A 12,203-nucleotide genomic window follows, 5' to 3' on the forward strand; every position below is an offset into this window, starting at 1 on the left:
AAGAAAGGGAGGTTTTGGAAGATTAATAAGAAGGGCAAATAAGTTTTGGGGGATTGAAGGGATATTTAGTTCTTACCCTTGTCACAATAAAAAATCATGCAATACTTTAAATTTTGGGGGCATATTTGTTTAAAACAGGACCAGAAAGAATGAGAGATAAAATTTTTGTCTTAAGACATGTCTTGAAATGTCAATGAGAATGGTTTTAGACCATCTATCCTACATTTCTTCTTCTCTGACTAGAACTTTCGTCAACACTTCTGTGATACTGGGAGATCCATATGAAATGCAGTTGTTGAAGGAAAGTGAGCAGGAACTTTATCTTAAATGTGATTTTAATTTTAGTATAGTGACTTGTAGTCACGAGGGGAAGAGAGTATGGGGGGCGGTGTTCTATGGGTGTTATTCCAGTATGGGGTGCAGCATTCTATGGGTGCTAATTGCTATTATCAAAATAAGCTATTAAAGGCAGATATTCACAGTATCCAGTGCTTTATTACTTTTTAAAACTTGGGGATAACAGAGAGTTTAGGGGTCTGTGTGGAAGAGAGAAAGCTGATTGTTGACCTTGGTCATGCCAAAGTCAAATAAGAAATTAGCACTTGTGACCATGAGCTCATTCTTCCTTTTGCTTGGTGCCAGGCGGCATTTTCTTTTTTCCCACCAGAATTTAGACTGTTGCCAGATTTTAGTGCAAAAGAATAAAGGTGTTATATTTCTACACATGTTTTTGAGTAAAGTTAAGCTTTCTCCTGTATAAATATCAAACATAGAGTTATTTTAGATATCAAAATATGATACCATGCTAAGTTTGTATTTACTGCACCAATCTGCAAAGCTACCTTTATAAAGTGGCCATACTGTCTTATATTTACAACATCAGTGTATGAGAATTTCAATTCTACACTTGGTTCTGTTATTTTGTTTTACTTTACACTCTCAATAGGCACAGAGAGGTAAATCAGATTTTAATTAGCATTTCTTTAATTCATGCTATCTTGAGCACATTCTTACGTGCTAATTTGTCATCTATGCATCTTCTTCAATTTTATTTAAGATATGCAAACTGGGGGATTCAAAACCCACCTTCAACCTGTGTATTTTTCTTATTTTGAGTTTTCAAGGTTCTTCATATAGTCTAGATACAATTTTTGACCAGATCTTTATCAAAACTCTGCTAATTCTCCAGACAGCAGCTCTAAATCATGGGAGGTGACACCTGCTTCTGGCTTTTGATTGAAATCTTCCTGTTAATTAGTGGCAGGAAGCATTCTGATGCACCGTTGGCCATCTGTATGTTTTTTTGAGACTGTGGGGAGCTAATCCCTGACCTGACACAGAGGAGGCATATGCCTCATTGCTGATCCTCACACCTGACCTTTCTATCTTCGGCTGTTTCTTTCCCCCTTCCTGAACTTCTTTGCCTATAGCTGTAGGATTTCCTATAGCTGGGGATTCTATTTCTTTTATTTCAGAACTTCTTTGACTCGTGATAATAGCGTATGGGTATGGCCCTGTGTCAAAGGGAATGGCAATAGGGAAATTGTGCTGCAGCTGACGTAAGTAGATTTTTGTGATAAACTTGTTTTTCTCATAAAGCTTTCAGAAAAATGAGATGATGATATTTTACTTTATAGGTACACATAACCAAGAAAAATATAGAACTCAAAGTTGTGAAACTCTTCACAGACATGCTTTCTGCCTCTTCAGTATTTTGGTCATAGTTATACTTGTGGTTATACTTTCTGTTATTTTGACAGGTAAGTTACTTGTTTGGAAAACTCTGTAACATCCTTCATACATTAATATGGTCATAAATATTTCCTTGAGTCCTATTTTATTCCAGGCACTGTGCAAAGTGTCTGGAGTTTATTGGTGAATTAAACATAAAAATTCCTTCTTCCAATTTATATTCCAGAAGGAAGATGTAACTGTCATAATAAATTAAGATGGGGGTAGGGAAAGAAGCTGCAAAGCACGTGGAAATGACACATAATCTTCAGTGAGAACCTCTCTCTTTCTGCAAACTTTTGAAAGAGGTGAAGGTAGCATGCTGATACCTGGGAAAAACTCTCCAGGCACAGAAAACAATAGAGCAAAATCCAAAGAAGGAATATCCCTAGTGCTTTGAAGAAGAGCAAGGAGATTGCAGGTGCTAGAACAAGGTGACACAAAGGAAGAATCATGGGATGAGTCCAGAAGGCAATAGCCTTGGGAGCCACTTAAAGACTTTGGGTTATACTTTGAGTAGAGAAGGGAAGATCAGGAAAAGGAGAGTTGTAAAGAGGAATGTCATGGCTCAGACATTTGCACTGGAGAATGATCATTTTTACTATGCTACTAAGAAGTGATTGTTAGAAGAGAAGGGGAGAATCAAGGAGACCTACTTAGGTGATCTCGTAGAAATCTGGGTGAGAGATTTTGATAGCTTAGATCTGCTGAGTGCAGTGTGGGTGTGTTAGGGTGGTCAGGTTCTGGATACTTTGAATGTTGGATCCACAATATTTTATAACAGATTGCATATGAACATTTGCAAAAAGAGACTCCTATGTAACTCTAAGGATTTACTGCTGAGCCATGGCAAGAAATTAGTTATCATTCTTGATAAGAATCTTATCAAGGGTTTTATCTTTGGATCTGTTTCTTGCACAGACAATGTGCAAATATTCAGAACTATATGTTTTAACAAATATTTCTTTGTATGTAGAATTGGTCCGAAATAAATGAATGATCAGAATTAATAAATAATTATTTCATCTATTCTGATTTTAATATTGTCTGTCTATCAAGGCCTTTTTCCAACAATGTGATGGAGACTTCTTTTTTTGGCTGGGGTGAAGAGCAAGGGAAGGGAGATGCATGCTGGGATTCATGTCAGGGTCTCATATAGACAAGGCATGTACTGAGCCCATCTTGAAGCATTTCTGAAATCTAATAACAGCTAACAATTTTTACTGAAGATTAAATTGTTGCAAGTTATATAGTGTCAAGAACATTGTAAATGTAATTTTTAATTATCTACTAGAATCTAAATTCTCTTGATTCCTACCACTGCTCATTTTAGATAACACAAGCACAAAATGTCCTTCATTTTATATTTCTACTTGAGTTTTGTGTAATGTGTAAAATCGCCAATCCTTGGGCAGTAGTTTGCCAAAGTTTACTATTCAGCATAATTTTAAAGTATCAAGTGGTTCTCCCTAATAATTTAGGGGGGAATGTTTTGTTTTGGGAGGTGTTCACACCTGGTTGTGGCTAAGGCTTACTCCTGGCTCTTTGCACATGGGTACCTATTGGTTGGGTTTGTGGGCCCTATGAAGTTTCAGAGATGGAGCCCTGATCTGTGTAAGTAAAGTCAGCACCCAACCCACTATACTATTGCTCGAGGGTCCCTTTATTGTCTTTTCTTAAAGGAAACAGTGATAATGACCTCAACACATGTACTCTTTGCTCTCTAATCTGAATTCCCTAGAGATAAGGATTGAGAAAAATGTAACAGATTGTTTTTCTTTAAATGTGAGGAAATTAAAATCATCATTAGTGTTCAGTATTTTGATACTATTTTTTTCTTTCCCTGGTACTTAAAGAACAATGGAATCTTAGTAACAAAAGGAGATTTTAAAAAATTAGACTAATAATAATATCTGATTCTTCCTACACTTTATTCCAAAATATTGGTTATTTCAGAATATTTAAGACGAGCCAAAAATGTTTTTTTAAAAAAAGCAAACATAAAACAAAATTATAAAAATGTAGAAAGTCCTATATTGTATTTTTGTTACCAGTATAATATTTGGGTTGCTATATTTTGTCCACAGAAAGATTATAAATCTACTGACTATGGACCATAGTAAAATCCAGGATATAAAACGAGTCAAGAGGAAGAGGAGCTTATATTAAGGAAAATATAGGAAAGGAGAATCTATATGATATACTAGGAATATCTTGTACTTGCTTTTTGCAGAAATTAGAATCGTCTATAAAAAGTACCATGGACTTGATGCTTTATAAATTTATTTTCTCTAAGCCATTAATTCCCATGTACTTCTTGTAAAGTGAGATGCACAGGGACTTGCTACTGGGGGATTGTTGACTATTGTACTTAGGATAAGACTTTCTGATGAGTTAGGACATTAACAATTACCAGTCTATAGCTTTAGCAATGACCTTAGGATAGTAATAGGGAAAATATATTAAAAGAATAAGGAAATATAATTACTGTATTTTGTTGTGATTATCCAAATTTTAGTAAGAATGGAAAAAACAATCTCAGAAGTGCATGTGCATTCCGCCTGCCCATCAAAGTGGATTCTATTTGGAAACAAGTGCTTTTATTTTTCTAAAGAAACAGCAAACTGGACATCCAGCCAAACTTTCTGTTTCTCATTGGAAGCTAATCTTGTTCAAATTGACACCGAAGATGAACTGGTAAGAATTGTTCTAAAGCCCCAGGGAGACAGTACAAGTGTGAGAGCACGTGCCTGTCACATGTAGTGTCCTGAGTTCAGCCGCCAGCATCACATACCCAGCATCTCAGGGTCTGCTTACCCTAGCACTGCCCATGCACACTGGGAGTGTGCTTTTCAGGGAGTGGCCGCGTCCAATTTTCCCAAGGCCCAGGGTCTGGTCCATATTTTTAAAAGAAGAACTATTTAGGGAGCATATTTTCTGTTGAATAAGGAACTCCCCCACAGAGGGTTGGGCACTGTACCAGGCTAATGCTGAAAGATAAGTATGTCCTCGAATCAGTCTGGAAGCACAGACAAGCTTCTGATGTATGTTGAATTCTATATCTAGAACCCATTGAGGCATGTCAGATTCGTTCTCCCATGTAATCCTCATACTCAGCCTAGAAACTTAGATGAACTGTTATCTGTGTGCAGAGAATTACTGTGTTCACATAATTTTTCATTCAAATTGTAGGAGTGACAGTGTTCACAATATACTAAAACAGTCGGCACAAAGTGAGACTTTGCCTGTCACACTGGGAGATATGATTCATTTAAAGAAAGAGGTTTAGGAGCAGAGACATAGAATAATGACTCAAGCTGAGAAATGCAGTAAAGAATAAATTTTTCATTTATACTGTGCTGTCATCCCTAATAGAAGACTATAAGAAAGATAGACTCGGGAGTGATAAGCAAGAAAGATGCATGTTTTAACTTTTTATGTTTATAATAGAAATTTCTGAGAAGACACAAAGGCCCTGACGACCATTGGATAGGCCTTAGCAGAGAATCGCCAAGTCACTCTTGGAAATGGACAAATTCTTCTGAAGGCAACATTGTGTATGTATTGCCACTTATTTTCCTTTTGCTTTAATGACTTACGGTGTTTATAAGACAATAACTTTAATTTAGAAAACCTAAGGTACTGTGCAAGAGATAGAAATTGTTTCTATGCCTTTCCATTTACTAGCCAGCTCCTTGAAAACGTGATTTATTTTTATTTCAGTTGAAATAGTTAATATGATAAGACATAGGTATATGTTCTTGTACTTTAATACCACGAATCAGATGTTTTTCTGATGAAATATTGACTTAGAAGGCAGAAAGAACTCCTGGTATACAGTGGGAAAGGAATGGGAGGAGTGTTCTAACGTCCCAGAACGTCACTCATGGAGTGAACGTCCTATAAAACCTTTAAAAATCCATTTTCAAAGCAACGCAGAAGCCCACTAACCTTACTTATTGAAGATGCTAGCCCAGAAGACCCCAACAATAATGAAGTGCTATACAACCTCTCTGACAAAGAATTTAGAAGGGCGCTTCAGAGGATGCTTAGGGAGCTAAATGAAAAAATAGAAAGCAATGCCAATAAAAGACAAGAAGGTAGAAATTAGTAAAATGCAAACAAAATTACAAATGGATTTGTCGGACCTGAAAAACCTGATAGGTGAATTGAAAAACTCAGTGGAAGGCCTCAGCAGCAGAGTAACAGCTGCTTAGGAGAGAATCAGTGAGCTCGAAGTTGAAGTCCAGAGACTCTCCAGAAAAGAGCAGAAAATGGGAAAGAGACTCCCAATCCCGAAACCAGATGGCATGAGAAGATCCTGATGAAGCCAAGAGGAGTAACATAAGAATTATTTGAGTCTCAGAGGGACAGAAAGAAAACCCTGATGGAGAAGAAACTGTCAAAGACATCATTGCTACGACATTTCCAGAGCTGAATAAAACATGTGACCACATTGAGGAGTCCTGAAGGGTACCAGCTAGAAGAAATTTGAATAAAAATACCCCAAGACACATCCTGATCAAAATGACCAAAACTGTAAATAGAGAAAAAATTCTGAAAGAAGCAAGATCAAAGAAAGATATTTCCTATAAATGAGCATCCTTCAGATTCACAGCTAATTTGTCTGATGAAACCCTCATGGCCCAAAAACAGTGGTGGGATATAGTGAAAAAACTCAATGAAATAAATGCCTCACCAAAAAATACTTTACCCGGCAAGAGTCTCATTCATAACAAGAAGTAATAGCACACAGTTTCACAGACAAACAACAGTTCAGGAACTTCATAGACTCAAAACCATGGTTACAAGAACAACTAAATAGGCTACTTTAAGACAAGACAGGCCCCTCAAGTAGGCCAAATTTCAATAGAAAAATGGGACAAAGCCCCATAACAATAATCTCTCTCAATGTCAATGGGTTAAATGCACCAATTAAAAGACACAGAGTGTCAGGATGGATTAGAAAATTGAACCCAACACTGCTGCCTGCAAGAAACGCATCTCAATAGTTAGAGCAAGCACAGGCTCAAAGTCAAAGGCTGAAAAACACTCTGACAGGCAAACAACTCCCATAAAAAAAGCTGGGGTAGCGTCCCAGTATCAGGCCACATTGATTTCAGACTGAAGAAGGTCACAAGAGACCCTGAAGGCCATTTCTTATTGATCAAGCGATCTGTACAAAAGGAAGAACTTACAATACAAAATGTATATGCACCTAATCAGAGACCAGCAAAGTACTTAAAACAACTACTCATAGACTTGAAAGAAGACATTGATAGAAACACAATACTAGTGGGAGACTTCAACACCACTTTATCACCTCTTAATATATCAACCAGACTCAAGCTTAGCAACAACATACTTCATCTGAGGGAAAAAATGGAAGAAAGGGACTTAGAAAATATATACAGGACATTTCATCCTCAAAAAGCTTACACATTCTTCTCAAGTATGCATGTAACATTCTCCAAGATAGACCACATGCTGAGCCACAACACATACCTCCATAAAATTAAGAAGATAGAGATTGTATCAGCAATCTTCTCAGACCACAATACAGTGAATTTAGAAGTAAATCACACACACAAATAGAAAACTAAATCAAACACCTGTAAATTAAACAGCTTACTATTGGTCAACAAGTGGCTTAGAAAGGAAATCAAAAAGGAAATCAAAAGATTCCTGGAAATGAATGAAAATGAGGACACGAGTTTCCAAAACTTATGGGACACAGCAAAAGCTTTGTTAAGAGGAAATTTTATAGCTCTACAAGCATTCCTCAGGAAGGAGGAGCAAGCCCACATAAGCAACCTAACCTCATAGTTTAAGAGGTTGGAGAATGACCAACAAAATGAGCCCACTTCAAACAGGAGGAAGGAAATAATAAAACTCTGAGCAGATTAATGAGATGGAAACCCCAAAAAAGAATTCGAAAGATCAATGAAACAAAGAGCTGGTTCTTCGAGAAAATAAACAAGATCGATAAGCCTCTAGCAAGACTCACAAAAGAAAGGGAGAGAGAAAAACCCTAATAAACTGAATTAGAAATGAAAAGGGGATCATTACAACAGAAACTACAGAAATTCAAAGGATCCTCAGGGAGTACTTTGAGAAGCTTTATGCCACAGAACACAAAAACCTCGAGGAAATTGATAAATTCCTAGATTCCTATAGCCTCTCAAGGCTAAACCAAGAAGACTTGGAATACTTGAACAGACCTATCACCATCAAGGAAATTTAAATGGTAATAAAAATCTTCCCAAGCACAAAAGTCTTGGTCCAGATGGATTCACTAGTGAATTCTTCCAAATATTTACAGAGGACTTACTCCCAATCCTATTTAAGCTTTTCTACAAAATTGAAGTATCAAAAACACTTCTGAACAGTTTCTATGAAGCAATTATCACCCTGATACCAAAAGTAGACAGAGATACCACAAAGAAACAGAATTACAGGCTGATATCCCTGATGAACGCAAAGATCTTCAACAAGCTATTAGCAAATAGAATCCAATGACTCATCTAAAAGATCAAACACTATGACCAAGTAGAATTCATCCCAGGGATGCAAGGATGGTTTAACATTCAGAAATTCATCAACATAATCCATCATATCAACAAAAGAAAAGATAAAAACCATATGATCATATCAATAGATGCAGAGAAAGCATTTGACAAGATTCAGAACCTGTTTATGATGAAAACTCTCAGCAAAATAGTTATTGAAGGAACTTTCCTCAATATAGTCAAAGCTAACTACCACAAGCCCACGGCAAGTATCATTCTCAATGGGGAAAAACTAAAAGCCTTCCCTCTAAGATCAGGCACAAGACAAGTTTGCCCACTTTTGCCACTCCTATTAAATATAATACTGGAAGTCCTGGCCATTACAGTTGGGCAAGAGAGAGGTGTCAAGGGAATACAGATAGGAAAGGAAGAGGTCAAGCTATCACTATTTTAGAAAATAGGATACTATACTTAGAAAACCCTAAAGACTTTACAGAAAACCTTCTAGAAACAATAGGTCAGTTTAGTAAAGTGGCAGGCTATAAATTCAACACATAATCATCCATGGCTTTCTTATATACAAATAACGAAAGAGAAGAAATAGACATTAAAAAAATATCTCGTTCACAATAGTACCTCAGAAAATCAAGTACCTCAGAATCAGCTTAACCAAAGAAAGAGGTGAAGGATCTGTATAAGGAAAATTACAAAACACTACTTCAAGAAATAAAAGCGGACACTAGGAAATGGAGACACACACCCTACTCATGAATAGGGAGGATTAACATTATCAAAATGGCAATAATGCCCAAAGCACTATATAAATTCAATGTGGTTCTTATCAGGATACCCATGACATTTTTCAAAGAAATAGACAAAACACTCCTGAAATTCATATGTAACAATAAACCCCCACGAATAGCTAAAACAATCCTTGGGAAAAGAAGATTGGTGGCATCACCCTCCCCAACTTCAAACTGTACTACAAAGCAGTAGTAATTAAGAAAGCATGGTACTGGGCTAGAAACAGACCTGCAGACCAATGGAACAGAGTTGAATATTCCGTCACAGACCCCCAAATATATGACCATTTAATCTTTGACAAAGGAGCAAGAAATATGAAGTGGAACAAGGAACGCCTCTTTAACAAGTGGTGCTGGGAAAACTGGATAGCTACCTGCAAAAAAATGAACTCTGACCTCTGTCTAATGCCAGGCAAAAAAGTCAGATCAAAGTGGATTAAAGACCTCAATATCAGACATGAATCCATAAGGTACATAGAGGAAAATGTCGGCAGAACTCTCCATGACATTGAAGCTAAAAGCATCTTTAAGGATGAAACAGCACTGACCATGCAAGTGGAAGCAAACATAAACAATAGGACTTCATCAAACTAAGAAGTTTCTGTACTTCAAAAGAAACAGTTGCCAAAATACAGAAAGAGCCCACAGAATGGGAAAGAATATTTACCCAATACCCATCTGATAAGGCATTAATACCCAGGATATACAAGACCCTAGTAGAATTATACAAGAAAAAAAACTCTAACCCCATCGAAAAATGGGGAGAAGAAATAAAAAGAAGTTTTCTCAAACAAGAAATACAAATAAATGGCCAAAAGGCACATGAAAAATGCTCCTCATTGCTAGCTGTCAGGGAGATACAAATCAAAACAACAGTGAGATATCATCTCACACCACAGAGACTGGCACACATTCAAAAGAACAAAAGCAACCAGTGCTGGAGTGGATGTTGGGAAAAAAAGACACTCTTTCATTGTTGGTGGGAATACCCACTAGTCCAGCCTTTCTTGAAAACAATATGGACAGTCCTTCAAAAACTAGAAATTAAGCTTCCATATGACCCTGCAATACCACACCTGGGAATAAATACCGAGAATGCAACAAAGCACAGTAGAAATGACACTGTACCTATATGTTCATTGCAGCACTGTTCACAATAGCCCAAATCTGAAAACAACCCAAGTGCCCTAGAACAGATGATTGGTTAAAGAAACTTTAGTACATCTACATGATGGAATACTATGCAGCTGTCAGGAGAGATGAAGTCATGAACTTTGCTTATAAATGGATAGACATGGAGAGTATCATGCTAAGTGAAATGAGTCAGAAAGAGGGACAGACATAGAAGAACTGTACTCATTTGTGGAGTATAAAACAACATAACATGAGGCTGACACAGAAGGGTAGTAGATACACGGGACAGATAGATTGCCTTATGAGCAAAGGGGAGAAGGCAGCTAGAATAGAGAAGGGATCACTAAGAAAATGATGGCTTGAGGAACCGGTAAGAATTGGAGATGTGTGCAGAAAGTAGAAAAAGGATCAAACATCATGACCTCTCAGTGTTTGTATTACAAACCATAATTCCGAAAATAGAGAGGGATTTTAGGGAATAATGTCTGCCATGGAGGTGGGGGGAGGGTGGGAAAGAGGAGGTATACTGAGGATATTGGTGGTGGGGAATGTGCACTGGTGGAGGGATAGGTGTTTGATCATTGTGTGATTGTAACCCAAATATGAAAGCTTGTAACTATCTCACAGTTATTCAATAAAATTTTTTAAAAAATAAAAAAAAACACAATATTAATTATTATATGCCAGACACAGTAACAACAAAGTCTCCAATGGAGACGTTACTGGGCCCGCTCGAGCAAATCGACGATCAACGGGAGGGCCTTTACCTTACCTTTACCTTAATTATTAAAAATATTCTGTTTTCCAGCTGCTTCATTCATTCACAAAAGAAAGGAATGTTTCAAAGAGAAGCTGTGGAAATCTCTCTGAGAGATTTACCAACAGAAACAGTAGTTCCCTGTGTTGTGGACAGTTCAATGAGGTCATTGGAAAGCCATCAAATATAAGGACCTGATCACTTTCATCATCAAAATAGAGCTCTTTATCACAATGTTAATATGTATTTTTTTCATGAACTTATTAAGCAGTTCATGAGAGGACTGAGAATGATTTCACTGATACAACTTATGGCAAAATACGTAAAGTGACTAGATCAACAATATAACTAGACTTGGATTGGATGAATGATTATAGTTGGTGATGTTCAAGCATGTGTCTTGAATTTCTAAAAAGAACTAAATATAAAAATAGTGTTCATTAATAAGAAGTCACATAAGTGACAGATTTTAATTTTCTTTTTATTTCTATTGAAAAAAGTGGACTAGAGGTATTATAGATGACATGGAGGAATAACTGCAAGATGTTCAGCATATGAATAATTATGTTGTTTTGTATTGTTTTAGGTTTAAGGTCAGTGGAACTGGGAAACATGCCTTCTTGAATGACAAAGGCGTGAGCAGTGGCAGGATTTACTCAGAGAGAAAATGGATTTGCAGCAAGTTCACTGTCTCCACTTGTCAAATTGCTTCAAACTCATGAGCAGAAAAACTGCATTGTGCTTGTTATCTACAGTTGCTGAATGTTTTTCTCAAAGTGTTGACCTAAAAATGTGTAATATCAGATGACAGCAAAGATGAAAACTGAGTCACCATGGGGAGTTTGCCAGACTCTGCCGCGTGGGTAGGTTACATTCCGTAGCCTGCCAGGTTGTCCAAACTAAGAATGAGATAATAAGATGTCTCTAGGGACTAGTGATTGCTTAATGGTGGGGTGTGTAAACACATAAAAAACAGATGGGCAAGGGAGACAGCAGCGGCTTATCTCTCCCGCCACCCGCGTTCGGTGGTCTCAGGCCGTTTCCCCACTCCAGGGAGGTCAATGGCAATGGTCAGGCGGAGGAAGGAAACGAGGCCAAGCTGGTTGGTCTTAGCAGCAGTTTATTACATGCAAGAAATGTATGTCATGGAGGCCTCAGGAGTCCTCAAGCACCTGCACCCTGAGAGAGCACCCCGAAAATACTCAGCATTGTCTCACATCTGAACAAACTTGAAGAATAACACATCATAAATGATTTGGTACCGATACT

The 12,203-nt window shown here is 37.3% G+C and overlaps 1 protein-coding gene across 1 annotated transcript; it reads left to right on the forward strand.

Annotated features, from left to right (window-relative positions):
• Positions 1–4,254: 4,254 nt before the first annotated feature.
• Positions 4,255–11,705, forward strand: LOC130028764 (C-type lectin domain family 2 member D11-like). The gene is made up of 3 exons (XM_056119603.1): positions 4,255–4,428; positions 5,182–5,288; positions 11,521–11,705. Exons 1-3 carry the CDS (start codon positions 4,255–4,257, stop codon positions 11,654–11,656), a joined length of 417 nt encoding a protein of 138 aa, XP_055975578.1. The 3' UTR covers positions 11,657–11,705.
• The last annotated feature ends 498 nt before the right edge of the window (positions 11,706–12,203 follow it).

The sequence above is a fragment of the Sorex fumeus genome, unplaced genomic scaffold (assembly GCF_029834395.1).
Source record: "Sorex fumeus unplaced genomic scaffold, SorFum_2.1 ptg000003l, whole genome shotgun sequence".
NCBI classification, from domain to species: Eukaryota; Metazoa; Chordata; class Mammalia; order Eulipotyphla; family Soricidae; genus Sorex; species Sorex fumeus.

Bases quoted from the DNA above. Each gene is read 5' to 3' on its own strand.
- LOC130028764 (XM_056119603.1), top strand. From the start codon at position 4,255: ATGGAAAAAACAATCTCAGAAGTGCATGTGCATTCCGCCTGCCCATCA. The intron at 4,429-5,181 runs GTAAGAATTGTT...TGTTTATAATAG, and splicing joins TTGACACCGAAGATGAACTG to AAATTTCTGAGAAGACACAA. The intron at 5,289-11,520 runs GTATGTATTGCC...GTATTGTTTTAG, and splicing joins TCTTCTGAAGGCAACATTGT to GTTTAAGGTCAGTGGAACTG.